Genomic DNA, 15,578 nt, shown 5'->3' on the forward strand with positions numbered 1-15,578 from the left:
GAGCCATTTGGAGAAGCTTCACCAACCCATCCTGGAGGGGATCACCATATATCCTTTGTCCATTGACTTGCACAAGTGATATATTTGGGCTCGTTATCCAGTTAACTAGTGCAGCTTTATTTTTCCGGTTCACTGAGTTCAGCCATACCTGAGGATCGCAGGCCGTACTCACTGCTACCTACTAGTACTCCATGTCTCTTGGCTTTTTTGTCTGTAGTCTCTGCCCCTAAATGAGTTAAATAATACAGTGAGGGCCCTACAATATGAGTAAGTGAGGGCACTCTCAGATGTACAGTACAGACCAAAAGTTTGGACACACCTTCTCATTTAAACATTTTTCTGTATTTTCATGACTATGAAAATTGTACATTCACACTGAAGGCATCAAAACTATGAATTAACACATGTGGAATTATATACTTAACAAAAAAGTGTGAAACAACTGAAAATATGTCTTATATTCTAGGTTCTTCAAAGTAGCCACCTTTTGCTTTGATGACTGCTTTGCACATTCTTGGTATTCTCTTGATGAGCATCAAGAGGTAGTCACCGGAAATGATCTTCCAACAATCTTGAAGGAGTTCCAAGAGATTCTTAGCACTTGTTGGCTCTTTTGCTTTCACTCTGCGGTCCAGCTCACCCCAAACCATCTCGATTGGGTTCAGGTCTGGTGACTGTGGAGGCCAGGTCATCTGGCGTAGCACCCCATCACTCTCCTTCTTGGTCAAATAGCCCTTACACGGCCTGGAGGTGTGTTTGGGGTCATTGTCCTGTTGAAAAATAAATGATGGTCCAACTAAACGCAAACCAGATGGAATAGCATGCCGCTGCAAGATGCTGTGGTAGCCATGCTGGTTCAGTATGCCTTCAATTTTGAATAAATCCCCAACAGTGTCACCAGCAAAGCACCCCTACACCATCACACCTCCTCCTCCATGCTTCACGGTGGGAATCAGGCATGTAGAGTCCATCCGTTCACCTTTTCTGCGTCGCACAAAGACACGGTGGTTGGAACCAAAGATCTCAAATTTGGACTCATCAGACCAAAGCACAGATTTCCACTGGTCTAATGTCCATTCCTTGTGTTCTTTAGCCCAAACAAGTCTCTTCTGCTTGTTGCCTGTCCTTAGCAGTGGTTTCCTAACAGCTATTTTACCATGAAGGCCTGCTGCACAAAGTCTCCTCTTAACAGTTGTTGAAGAGATGTGTCTGCTGCTAGAACTCTGTGTGGCATTGACCTGGTCTCTAATCTGAGCTACTGTTAACCTGCGATTTCTGAGGCTGGTGACTCGGATAAACTTATCCTCAGAAGCAGAGGTGACTCTTGGTCTTCCTTTCCTGGGGCGGTCCTCATGTGAGCCAGTGTCTTTGTAGCGCTTGATGGTTTTTGCAACTGCACTTGGGGACACTTTCAAAGTTTTCCAAATTTTTCAGACTGACTGACCTTAATTTCTTAAAGTAATGATGGCCACTCGTTTTACTTTACTTAGCTGCTTTTTTCTTGCCATAATACAAATTCTAACAGTCTATTCTGTAGGACTATCAGCTGTGTATCCACTAGACTTCTGCACAACACAACTGATGGTCCAAGCCCCATTTATAAGGCAAAAAATCCCACTTATTAAACCTGATAGGGCACAGCTGTGAAGTGAAAACCATTTCCGGTGACTACCTCTTGAAGCTCATCAAGAGAATGCCAAGAGTGTGCAAAGCAGTCATCAAAGCAAAAGGTGGTTACTTTGAAGAACTTAGAATATAAGACATATTTTCAGTTGTTTCACACTTTTTTGTTAAGTATATAATTCCACATGTGTTAATTCATAGTTTTGATGCCTTCAGTGTGAATGTACAATTTTCATAGTCATGAAAATACAGAAAAATGTTTAAATGAGAAGGTGTGTCCAAACTTTTGGTCTGTACTGTACATGAGGGACCTCCAAAATCTCTAGAGGAGGGCACTTCAAAATGTATGTTACAGGGCCACACGAGGTCTCTCACAAAACTCAGCTTTCCTGCCTACTGCAAGGCCTCTGAAAATTTGAATTTAGGGCCGCAGTATCACATGATGGTGGTGGAGGAGGGTCAAGCCCAACGCTACAATGGGCACATTGTAAACTGCTATTGAATGTCTATTCCACTATCTGAGTGTCAATGATGGAGGGACCGCCCAAATGTCTAAGTAACAGCTGTCCCTCCAAATCGCATGTTACAGAGCCACCTGAGGCCTCCTCAGGTCAAAGATCAACATAACTACTGGCGCGTTCTAGCTGTGCTTGTAAAGTGCTGGGGAATAGCGAACTGAAAAATGATTTATGACAGAGGGACCTACAAAATGTATAAGTCAGGGCCCTCCCAATTGTAAAAAGCGAAAAAAAGCCACAACAGTATGTGTGAACAAAGGCTAAAAGGGGTATTTTTTTGGTTTCTCTGGTCTATTTAGCCTTATATACAAGTGATTGTGCAGGAAAAACTGTTTCTTAACCTTTTTGGCATGTTAAATGCAATTTAGGTTAGATTTGGTAGTTGTTCTTGTGTGTCTGTAAAAGTGGCGTAAAACTGCGACAAACTTATTCCCAGAAACCATATGTGAGTCGGAAATCATGCAGGCACATTCTCCAGGCTCTTCTAATTCTGTTTCATCACTTTCCCACACCTTTTTAGGGTCTAGCAGAAAATTACTCGCATTTCCCATTGACTTACATTGTACTCGCTATTTGGAATGAATACGCGTTTATTACAAAGTACTCGTTACTAGTATAGCGATTACGAATATAACGGTACTCGCTCATCACTACTGATCATAGGTGTGACTTCTCCATCTGTCTGTGACTTTTACAATATTTGTTTCAGGGTGAAGATCTGACCCATATTAATACTACAGAGACATATGTGAGGGGTGATGAGCGGTGTAAAGAAGAGATTCCTACAGATAACCGTCGAGGTGAGTAGTAACCACTAAATGCAGAGAAGTCACAGATTCTTCTCAGTCACCGGCTGTGCCTGGTTTACCGGTCATGTAGTCCAGCTGGATCACGATCGTGTGATCACTATTTTGCATCTAGACCAAAACATTCTGCTCCACCAAAAACTGTTCAAATGACTTTGGACATTGAAACTCCTTTTCTATAGAACTTACAACCTAGAATATTTTACTACCAACTGAAATTAGAAGATCCTGACTCTTACCTGCCCAGATCTGTAAACTACCAATCCAAATGACAGCATATGTAGAATGTGCTGACAAGTTAGAAAATCACTTGAAGAAAAATATTATGATGGGCCTGTAAGAGAAAGTAATGATGCTGTTGGCTTCCTAAAACCCTGATATCTTATTAGATAAATATTAGTAATGAGCGAGTATGTTCTGTTAACCCTTTCGCCGGGTATGCTCGGGCCGAGCACCGAGTATTTACAGCTGCTCGGTGATATGTTTGAATCGGTCCCGTGTGCATGATTTGCGACTGTTTGACTGTTTTAATACATGTGAGGAATGTCTATTTCTTACACATTCCTCACATGCATTAAAGCTGTCAAACAGTTGCAAATCATGCACACGGAGCGATTCAAACACATCACCGAGCAGCTGTAACTACTCGGCGCTCGGCCCGAGCATACTCGGCGAAAGGGTTAACAGAACATACTAGCTCATCACTAATAAATCTACCTTCTCTCTCTTCTGTGCTGCTGAATGTGCTCATATGGTTCCTATAAGACCAGGTCCTGTCTTTATGACCAAACCTTGCTTTTATGATCGGCAACATTAAAAGTGCAGTGAGGCCAAGTGTGAATTTCTGTATAATAACAGAGTTTCCCTTTACCCTGACTTTTCAATTTCTTTTTAAACCAAATTAGTTCAAATAGATTAAGTATACAAAAACATTACACCTGTGCCATGATATATCTCTAAGCTGTGTGTGGCTGATGGCTGTAAAAAAAATGTATTCATGCCTACTGGAGATATGTTGGCATGACCCGAGCCCTGGTTTCATGGATTCACTCCACGTCATAAATAATATTATCGATCCTAAAGAATTTAGATACAATTTATCCTAAAATGGGGGGCACTAATACTTTCTCTACGCTTCTGGTCAGGTCTCGTGGTAGCTCCAACGGTCTACCATAATTAAGTGCAACTCTGGTTTAGTGCTGGAGTTCTCCCCCCCCCTCCCCCAAACATACATTCTTGTTGGGGATGTCTTATGTTTTTTTTTATTCTGTCTTTTTTTTTTTTACAGGTTCATTCTGTATGATAGTTTGATTGTGGTGGGATTGGCCTGCCTCACTTAACTCTGTAATTCCCTGGTAGTCTTTCAAAAAAGGTCTCCATTGCCTCTTCCAAATGCCCGAGTTCTTAATTTAAGACACTTCAGCTCTGCACTATTATAAAAATTTCTCATTAAATGTCTTATATTTCTTCTTGAGACTCATTTGACATAAAATATTGGCCCTTACTATAGTTTCAATTGCCAGGAGCTACCAAAAAGCATACTCTAATTATCCCAGAGAGGTTTCACCACTAGTTACTCTTTTTTTTTTCGATCTTTTCATTAGATGTGTTATTGTCTATAGTCAAAGTTTTGCCCATCATCCTTTAACCCCTCTACATGGATCTGTACTTACACAAAGACCCCTAGGCTTGGACTTGATGTTGCCTGCTGTTCTGTGGTTTGAGATGACAAGAAGAATAGTCGGGTTGCCGGATCAGAACCAGGAGGACAGAGAAAATACAAAATCTGAAGACACAATAGTAGTCAGTAAACGGGCTGGGATCACAAGAAGAAACTAAGAAGAAAATACACAACATGGGAGCTGAACACAGAGGACTTAACCAGCGGAGAACAAGGCTGTATCAGGCAGCTTCCGGCATTATGCATGAGCTTTAGTAGGGAGTGGTGCTTTCCATTTGAGTTAAATAGGGAGCAGATTTGATTTTGGAAGAGCGGATTTTGCTGGATTGGTTTATGGAAGCCATGTTGCTTTTCAAGAGTTTTTGAGCCACTAATGACGTGGAAACCTCTGTTTTTCCGTTGACAGATGATGGACCTGAGTGGAGGCTTGTTTTTTGTGATATGAATAGAAATTTTTATTGGTATAATTTTCGCATATTTGATATTTGGGAGGCAGAATGAACAAACAGTTGAACACCTGTAAGAAAGTCCTTACTAGGAGCTGAAAGAGCCTTGGAAAACAGTGTAGACAATTCTTCAAAGCAGAGAATGAAGTTTATTCAGAGGTACGCGGCAGAACAGTTCAGAAAGCAGGCAGGGAAAATACACTTGACACTCGCAGGTGTCTAGATAAGCAAAACAGCATTGGGATATCTGGCGATGGTCTGGCCATGGTGTGGCTTCAGTCTGGCGATGGTGTGGCCTTGGCGGTGGACGGCCTCTAGACTGGCGATAGCATGGCGATGGAATGACGATGGAATGACGATGGAATGGCGATGGAATGGCCCCGAAGAACAGTATCAGAGCCTTTTTATGCATAGCTTAAACAAAGGAACTACATATTGCGGCAAAAGGCGTATACATGATAACATCATACTGCAGGGAGGACGTGCATTTTAAAACAACAATGTGATAATGCAAAATGACAATATTCATGAGTAGTTTTACTAAACTCCATTAAATCCATAAATCCCTATGTCCTTACTTAAGAAATGACATATTGACAACTATATTGTCCTAATTTCTATACCACAATTACAATAACATTATTTACTACCCTATAACACCACTTATTTACTCTCACATTGACCTGCAGCTGCTGCTATTAACCTTTGTGTATACCACTATACCTGCTAATGGCAGGGACATCATTTTAACTCTTCATTGTGATTAGGACATGTGTAGGACATGCATCTCATTAGCTGCAAAACTCTTTACTCAAACTTTTGAACAAGATGGCTGCTAGGTTTAACATGGCTGCTCAGAATATTAGGACTTCTCATTCTCTTACAAGTCCCCCTCTTGTACTCTTTCCAGAGTACAACTTTACATTGATGTAATATGCCAAGGTGAATTATTATAAACATGATTATTACGGTAATTCATCATTTTATAAACTTGTGTCTGGAGCGGCAAAATTCCCTAAAAAAAGCAAAAAAAAATAATACAAAGTCATTACAGTATTAGTCCCAAGATAATAAGTCCTCTAATAGTTATGTCTTTTGATCCGTGTCTTCCATTTTTCTTCTTATTCTTTGGATTCGGATTTTCCTGGTCTTCTCCCCCTGTCACACTATAAGATCCCCATTGTATAGTGTGAAACATCTTCTCCTGATCATCTGGTAGGTTCATGGTCACAGGAGTCGAATATGAAAATCTTTGACTGACCTAGTGAGAAAAAAAGGTGGAGTATCAATCCTTACCAGAAATGTCAGTAAGATAATTAAGAAGTCTACACTGATCAATATGAACAATTTTAACACCTTTGTTCCTTGATTTGCTACCTTGCTCTCTCCTAAAACTGTGGGGCAATTTCACTTTCAATTATTTTAGGGAAACCCCAATGTGAGAAGACATTTTTCCACAAAAGTCTAACTATAGTCAGGGCAGAATTGGTTGTGGCTGGGAGTGCCTCTACCCATTTAGAAAAGACATTGTCTAACACAAGGGCATGTGTAAAACCTCCTTTTGCTGGAGGGAAGGGACCAATATAATCAATTTGAATAGACTGCCAAGGACCCTCTGCTACTTGTTTTATCCGGAGATGGGGCTTGCTTTTTCCTTTGAGATTATTCTGTAAATAGATAAGGCATTCGTCATGTATCTCATGACACAAAGCTCTCAGGTAGGGATGCCACATTTTGTGTTATGCAAGCTATAGTAAAGCCTCTGGTCCTGAATGATTAAATTTAATCAGGGGCTTGATCATTCTCGTTGGTATGTAAGGCACAAGCTTGTCATTAACCCTTTTGTAGTACAGAGACTCCCCTTTTTCCATGGACAGAAACTCGAGGGAATTAAACAAGGATGAGTCTCCATCTTTCTCCTGTGCTTATATAAGGTCCTGACAGGGAGAAAAAACAAGGGGGGAGGGGGGGGGCTCTTGAGGCTTTTTAGTAACAGCAGCGATCACTTAATGAAGGTATTTTTCCTCCCCTGTAAGGATGGCTTCCTTGGCTGCTTGTTCTACATATGCATTGCCAAGGGTGTGGGGGTCAGCAGTTAGTTTTTGGTGACCTTTGATTTTACAAAAGGATCATTAATTTGGGAATTCTTTGCCCCGCTGCACAATTTGTCTGAGCATCTCTGCATGTTGTAAGGGCTTGTTCTGTGAATTAACCATCCTCCTCAGGGCCGTAACATTTATATACAAAGTGAGGGAGGAAACAACATAGGCACTATCACTGAAAATATTCATAGGTTCGGTGAACGCTAGAATAACTTGTAGAGCTGCTTTTAATTCAGCTCTTTGGGCAGAGAAGTGACCTGGGAGTCTATACTGCAACAACAACTGTTTATCGGGAAACCATACAGCATAACCTGTGGCATAGCATCCATTATACCAGTATCGAGCTCGGTCAATATAGGCACAAGGAACGCCCTCCTGAAAGTCTGCTCCGAAGGTGGAGAGTGTGACATTAGCCTGTTCAACTTGACAATCGTGACATTTTCCTGCGTACTGCATCATCTGGGCTAAATGATATTTTTCACCCACTTCAAATTGTAAGTCTCTGGTCTCAAAGTCAATGATCCATTGAGCCATTCTCTATGAATTTACCCAAAGGCTTTTCCTTTCAACACAGTTTTTAGACTGACGTGGGGTTTGCAGAATTAACGGAGCAAAGCCCACTATGTGTCTTACTTGATTCATCGCCCAGTGCACGGCCAGTAAGTGCTTCATATACGGAGTAAAACCTTTCTCCACGGGGTGAGCAACCTGAAGAGTAACCCAGGGCATACAATTGACTGGACACTTCAGGACTATCTTTGGGCCATTTTTGTAAAAGCACCAAGGAAATAGATATATCACCAGTGTGGGCTTGAATATAAAAGGGCTGGAAAGGGTCATGGCTGATTAATGCAGAAGCTGCCATAAGGGCTTGCTTCATACCTTCTAAAGCCTGTAAGGCTTCTCCCTCTACAATGACAGGGGCGTGATCATTATCAACTTCTTTTAACAAATCATACAATGGTTTAGCCAGATGAGCTAAGTAAAATTCTATGGAAAAATGAATAAGACCCCCAAATTTTGTAAGCTTAATAATATTAGTTGGTATGGGAACAGGTTCAATAGCATTAACCCTATCATGCATTCTTTTTTATCTTCTGCTGAAATTGACACACCCAAAAATGTAACCTCTGACTTCATCAATTGTACTTTGTCTGGCTCATTTTGAGTCCCGCGTCAGGTTTCAAGGGTCTCTTTGTGTTCATATTCATCAACAGTTTGAATTAACAAATTATCCACATATTGTAAGACTTTGTCTCCGTAACCAAGGGGTTCTAAAACCTGAGCCAATGCCTGATGGAAATATACAGGGGAACTGTGGACTCCCATGGGCGACCGCGTGAACAAGTACTGCACATTCTCAAAGGTGAATGCAAAGCGGAGGGCAGATTCAGGTGTTAGGGGTACTGAGAAAAAGTCATTTGCAATGTCCAAACAAGAGAACACTTTACTATCACTCCTCAGCTGTGACATAACTTCAGGGACAGATGCAACTAGGTGAGCTGCTAAGGGAGTGTACTTATTTACAAGTCTCAAGTCTAAAACCATTCGAAAGCTACCATCTTCCTTTTTTACAAGTAAAATTGGACTGTTACATGGGGAATTCCTTTTACAACAAAACCTTGTTTTTCTAATTCACTGAACGCAACCCTTATGTAAGGCAATGCATCCTCAAGAATTTGGTGCTGATGCCGGACAGGTGGTAGCTCTTCATTATCAATTTTAACTTGTGTTTGCATTAACACATAATCAGTTTTCTTTGAGGTCCATGATTCAGGGAACCTTTGTTTCAATTCATTTTTAAGAACATCATTATCAACATTTTCATCAGTAAGTACATAAACCTAGACTGGCAATGGGTAATTTGTGACTCTCCAACTCCTCCTCCACAGGTACAGTTACAGAACAAATATTTGCTTCTTTGTTCCACCACAGAACTTTGTTACATAAATCAACAACAATTGCCATTGGTCCCAAAACATTGGTACCCAGAATAGTGGACCGTAATTGTGGATTTACCCAAAAAGTGCATCGAAGACCCCTTTTCTTCGATCCCCCTGCATCCTGAAATCTCAGGTTCACTGGACGACTTTTTACTGCTTGAATACAGGAGCCCTCAAATCCTACCAAAGTGGTAGTCTCAGGCAGTCCAGGGGGTGACTGCAATTTGTGTCCTGTTACTGAAACTGAGGCTCCTGTATCAATGAGGATGTCTTCCTACGGCAGTGTCTATATTCTTCCTTTGACATAAGATCCCCTATCCTTGCCCAGGGAACGAGGGACAAGGAAGGCAAGTGGAACAGGGGAAGCACATTATCAGTCGGTGTTGCCTGCGGTGGGAAGCCCAAAAAATCCATCATCCTCATCTGAGAAAGTTTTCTATCCTGCAGCTCCCATCCCCACCCCAAAGAGATCTTCAGTAAGAAACCAGCCCTCATGATCCCGCAGCTCCTTCATTAAAAGAGCATGGAGATGAGGAGGGGTGGCTCTTCCCTGAATAACATTGATCTCCATGCTGAACAACTGGGGGCTGCTGGAGTGAAAGCAAAAGCAGAAGGCTCCTGAGAGACAGGGTTAACCATCTGAAGACCCCTATACTGCTGATATTGCCTAGGATCATTCACAGCAGAATAAGGAGATCACCGGTCAACAAAATCTCTACAACATCATCAATAGATTCACCATTCTGCAAGACTCCTGACTTGAAAGCTCCCTCTAAGGATATTTTCTTTAAAAATTACATAACCTCTTTTCTAAACTGTTCCTCAACCATGTCTTATCACCACATTCTGTTTCTCTAAATGTCCATTCTTCTATTCTATGTCTCCTGTCCTCAATCTTATTCCTGTCAATCTCTGCTACCCCTCCCATCTCATCAATGACTATTTGTAAAGCCCAGTATTCATACCCACCTTTCTACTATCTCTGCTAGCTTTAGAGTTTCATCCAGCTTTTCTACTCTCTCTCTTAACACTGCCCCTCCCTGGGTGATCACATTAACATGCTGTCTTGCAGAAAATCTATCAATGGACTGAAGAAAGCAATAACTCTCTTACACAAAGCCACTGTTTGGCTACTATCTTTCCCTAATGCCCTTTTCTCATCTAGTTCCCTGCTTTCTTTAGTTAACCACTGCATACAATTTAGCCAAGTGGATTTAACATTAACCCCCTCTAGCTAGGGTGTGCCAGTATGCTTATCTGCCTGCTTTCTGTAACCACTCCATACTGGAGGACTACAAGGACGCGTTTTCTCTGTTCTGGTATTAACAAGTGCAATTTAAGCAAAAGTTAGATACTCACACCTCTCTGTCTGGAAGACCCTTTGCCGGCTTGAGTCGACCAAAAGAGGTGTGGCCGCGTTTCCAGCCTCTCTCGCTACGCTTGCCAGGCGTCTCCCTCCGCCTTTTAAAGCCTCATTGCTACCGGGCTCACAAAGTCTTCTTCACGTCCTTGTAGATAACTCACGTAGAGGTTTCTTCTTGGTTGCACATATATTTTTATAGTCCTTCGCTTTTATAGTTTTCTTATAAATTCCGGCAGGCTTGAAGCGCTCCACGAGATGTCCTCTATCCGGCTGGCTTACTTTGAGCGATTTACACGTGGCGCCACGCCTTTTCTGCCCTTCCAGTCTCTAGCTCCTCATCTACAATCCTCTCCTTCTGGTTCTTCTGAAGGCAGCTCCAATGAGTCGCTCCTCTTGGCTGGCTCGCCAATTGTAAGAAAGTCCTTACTAGTAGCTGAAAGAGCCTTGGAAAACAGTGTAGACAATTCTTCAAAGCAGAGAATGAAGTTTATTCAGAGGTACGCGGCAGAACAGTTCAGAAAGCAGGCAGGGAAAATACACTTGACACTCGCAGGTGTCTAGATAAGCAAAACAGCATTGGGATATCTGGCCATGGTGTGGCTTCAGTCTGGCGATGGTGTGGCCTTGGCGGTGGACGGCCTCTAGACTGGCGATAGCATGGCGATGGAATGACGATGGAATGGCGATGGAATGGCCCCGAAGAACAGTATCAGAGCCTTTTTATGCATAGCTTAAACAAAGGAACTACATATTGCGGCAAAAGGCGTATACATGATAACATCATACTGCAGGGAGGACGTGCATTTTAAAACAACAATGTGATAATGCAAAATGACAATATTCATGAGTAGTTTTACTAAACTCCATTAAATCCATAAATCCCTATGTCCTTACTTAAGAAATGACATATTGACAACTATATTGTCCTAATTTCTATACCACAATTACAATAACATTATTTACTACCCTATAACACCACTTATTTACTCTCACATTGACCTGCAGCTGCTGCTATTAACCTTTGTGTATACCACTATACCTGCTAATGGCAGGGACATCATTTTAACTCTTCATTGTGATTAGGACATGTGTAGGACATGCATCTCATTAGCTGCAAAACTCTTTACTCAAACTTTTGAACAAGATGGCTGCTAGGTTTAACATGGCTGCTCAGAATATTAGGACTTCTCATTCTCTTACAACACCAAACTCTACTGGTTCATGCTATGAGGTTTTCTATTAGACTGTGAACTGTCATTGTCTTGGTGAATAATTCAATATTTTTACATAACTTGCCATTTGTACCAACAGTTTAGAAATGTTCAAAAATATAAATTTCAAGAATATTTATTCAAATATATTTTTTTTACTTAGCAGATGACTGTACTAGGAGATCAGAGGGACGGCCGACATCTACAATTTTCAAATTGGATGAGCTGGAGATCTCACAGGATACAATTGAAGGGAATGCTATTGCTCCAAATATACCATCATCCCTTTACAGCAAAGATCTGTCATCTGATCCTTTGAAACAGGTCCTATCTTCTGATTCATTCCCAACTACTAAGGAAAATCAAAGTCGCAAAATAAGCATTAAAAAACTAACTGCTCCTAAAGCTAAGAAGCCATTTTCGCGGTCAGAATATGGAAATAGTTTTCCCCTCAAAAAGTTTTTTCTTAAACATCAAAAAATTCACACAGCAAAGAATAGATTTTCTTGTTTCAAGTGTATGAAATGTTTTAACAAGAAAGCAAGTCTTCTTAGTCACCAAAGAACTCACACAGGGGAGAAGCTTTTTTCATGTTCAGAATGTGGGAAATGTTTTAACCAGAAATTAGATCTTGTTACACATCAGAGAACTCACACATGGGAGAAGCCTTTTTCATGTTCAGAATGTGGGAAATATTTTACAGAGAAATCAAGTCTTATCAAACATCAGAGAATTCACACAGGGGAGAAGCCTTTTTCATGTTCAGAATGTGGGAAATGTTTTAACGAGAAATTAGATCTTGTTACACATCAAAGAACTCACACGGGGGAAAAACCTTTTTCATGTTCAAAATGTGGGAAATGTTTTACAAGGAAATCAAATCTTGTTAAGCACCAGAGAACTCACACAGGAGAGAACCCTTTTTCATGTTCAGAATGTGGGAAATATTTTACAGAGAAATCAAGTCTTATCAGACATCAGAGAATTCACACAGGGGAGAAGCCTTTTTCATGTTCAGAATGTGGGAAATGTTTTAACGAGAAATTAGTTCTTGTTACACATCAAAGAACTCACACAGGGGAGAAGCCTTTTTCATGTTCAGAATGTGGGAAATGTTTTACAGGGAAATCAAATTTTGTTAAGCACCAGAGAACTCACACAGGAGAGAACCCTTTTTCATGTTCAGAATGTGGGAAATATTTTACAGAGAAATCAAGTCTTATCAGACATCAGAGAATTCACACAGGGGAAAAACCTTTTTCATGTTCAGAATGTGGGAAATGTTTTACAGGGAAATCAAATCTTGTTACACATCAGAGAACTCACACAGGGGAGAAGCCTTTTTCATGTTCAGAATGTGGGAAATGTTTTACAGGGAAATCAAATTTTGTTAAGCACCAGAGAACTCACACAGGAGAGAACCCTTTTTCATGTTCAGAATGTGGGAAATATTTTAGAGAGAAATCAAGTCTTATCAGACATCAGAGAATTCACACAGGGGAGAAGCCTTTTTCATGTTCAGAATGTGGGAAATGTTTTTTCTCGAAAGTGTATCTTGACAGACATCAGAGGATTCACACAGGGGAGAAGCCTTTTTCATGTTCAGAATGTGGGAAATGTTTTTTCCAGAAAGCGCATCTTGATAGACACCAGAGAAATCACACAGGGAAGATGCCTTTTTCATGTTCAGAATGTGGGAAATGTTTTAACCAGAAATCAGATCTTGTTACACATCAGAGAACTCACACAGGGGAGAAGCCTTTTTCCTGTTCAGAATGTGGGAAATGTTTTAACCAGAAAAAAGATCTTGTTACACATCAGAGAACTCACACAGGAGAGAAGCCTTTTTCATGTTCAGAATGTGGGAAATGTTTTCACTGGAAAGCGTATCTTGATAGACATCAGAGAAGTCACAGAGGGGAGAAGCCTTTTTTATATCCTTAATGTGGAAAATGTTTTACTTGAAAAGACACACTTTTAGCAAGAAAAAATCGTGCTAATAAGTGAGTGCGTCCTATAGACTGGAGGTAGCTTCCTGTGACTGAGAACAATGAGACAGTGTCCTTCCTGATCAGTGAGAGAACTGCTCTCTCCTCAAGCCCCACACTTATCTAACTGATTGGTGCAGAAGAGGAGAGGAAGGTACTGGGACCTGTACAGACTGCACGTCCTGACTGAGCAGCTGAAGAACCTAGCTTATGGACCTTTCAGATTATGTAACACTGTTTTACATATTTTTAAAAGTTGTCAGGTTCCGTTATGAACTGAGCCATTTCTTAATGAGTTTGACCTCCTGAATTCAAATTGGACAATGAGTTTTCCTTTTACTGCTGCATATAATTTAATGATAAAAGTTACAGCACTTTGAAACATTATTATTTTTGTAAATATACAGATGCAGAATATTTTGTTATGCCAATTTTCTGATATTTATTTAGAGAAAACTTAGAAACAATTCAAATAATTAAAACCTGTCTAAACTCTATTGCGAGTTCTTTAAACAGTTACAGAAATTGCACTACAAAATTAGTCCACATTCAGTGACAACTGTTTTTTGCTTGTTTCTTGTACTCCTGTATCGGATCATCTCTTAAAATTATGCAACAGTAATCTGCAAGCATTGATGGATTTCATCTTCCTTTATATCTTTTCTCCATAGCTGCAATATCTTGGTTACATTTCTCACCATCCTCGTCACTCACTACTCCACAGTTTGGTAGAAGAAAAGTCTAGGATATAAGAAATTAATCATGAAGGACATGCTATAGCCAAGATCCTTACATGTTTTGAGTAGAAATAGCACCAACTCTTCATAGTTACTGTATCTGCTCTTGAGTTTCCCAAAAAGTTAGTTACCACAAATGCAAATGTAAATCATACAGACTTTTCCTTGCCCTGGAACAAATGAAGAAGCTTACGAATCTGAAGTCCAATAAAGACTCCTTCTTTTATATTTGCTTCACTTAACCTTGGAAAGTTATCAATCAGATGTATAAATGCTTTTACATTTTTATCCATAGCCTTTACAAAGTTCTTCATTAGGCCCAACTTGATAAGATTTTGTTACCACCATTGCCTAGGTGGGTCCTCAACTTCTGGATGCAGGACAGTTTATTCCCTTGCTGAAGTGAATCTTGGAGAGGCCAGTCCCTTTATTTGTAGCAATATTCTCTTGTGCGACTATCTCATTTACACAGAAAACAGCAGTACCTTTGTGCAACAACCCTGACGACATATGTGAACAAGCAGATGTAGGAGCTCCTGCCGAGCATCTAGCTATTTATCCGATATAGGACCTGGTGACCATCCTGAAAATTGGCATACATCTACCAGTTAACTTTCTGAGTGTGGAAGTACTTTGCTCCAGGGGAAAAAAAATGACCAGGAAAAGCCACATAAAGACTGCGGGAGAAGCAGGCTCTCAGCTCTAAGCTGACACCACGGTTGTCACGCTGGAGACAGATTGAGCAGGGTAGACGAGGAGGAGGGAAGTGGTGGCCATTCTGTAGCAATTTGCCTGCACAGAAACACAGGTCTCAGCAGGTGACAGTGGCCTTCTTATAACAGCTACCCCACACCTGTGCACGGGCTCCAAGTGGAGGATTAGGGTGTGCAGGAGATGGAAGAGGCATCCGCTTTGAAGGAGATGAAAAGACCACAAAATTGCATGTGGCACAATACTCACTGCCCCACGGCCTAAATCTGCACCAATGGGACATACAGGTACCTGAGGAGCCTACTTTAAAAGATGTTTTCATTGCAGTGGTACATTGTAAATTCTCTCTCTGCTTTCAGTGTACATTTTGGTGGTCTTAAAGATGAGATGGCAGGTATACGACACAAACTGCAGAAAATAGAGCAGGGTCGGTGGAAGGCAGAGTCAGT

At 40.9% G+C, this 15,578-nt stretch overlaps 1 protein-coding gene across 2 annotated transcripts in view; it reads left to right on the forward strand.

Moving 5' to 3' along the window:
- Window positions 1-15,286, forward strand: part of LOC141270497 (uncharacterized) — a 59,129-nt gene extending 43,843 nt beyond the window's left edge. The window contains exons 11-12 of one of the 2 annotated variants that reach the window (XM_073680502.1): window positions 2,851-2,941; window positions 11,857-15,286. In XM_073680502.1, coding sequence (XP_073536603.1) covers window positions 2,851-2,941; window positions 11,857-13,637 — 1,872 coding nt within the window. In that variant the 3' untranslated portion in view covers window positions 13,638-15,286. The remainder of the gene's footprint in view (window positions 1-2,850; window positions 2,942-11,856) is intronic. The other variant, XM_073680503.1, reaches the window with a different exon arrangement.
- Window positions 15,287-15,578: the final 292 nt, after the last annotated feature.

This window comes from Phyllobates terribilis, unplaced genomic scaffold, assembly GCF_046119375.1.
Source record: "Phyllobates terribilis strain yellow unplaced genomic scaffold, ASM4611937v1 Scaffold_5__5_contigs__length_657084704, whole genome shotgun sequence".
NCBI classification, from domain to species: Eukaryota; Metazoa; Chordata; class Amphibia; order Anura; family Dendrobatidae; genus Phyllobates; species Phyllobates terribilis.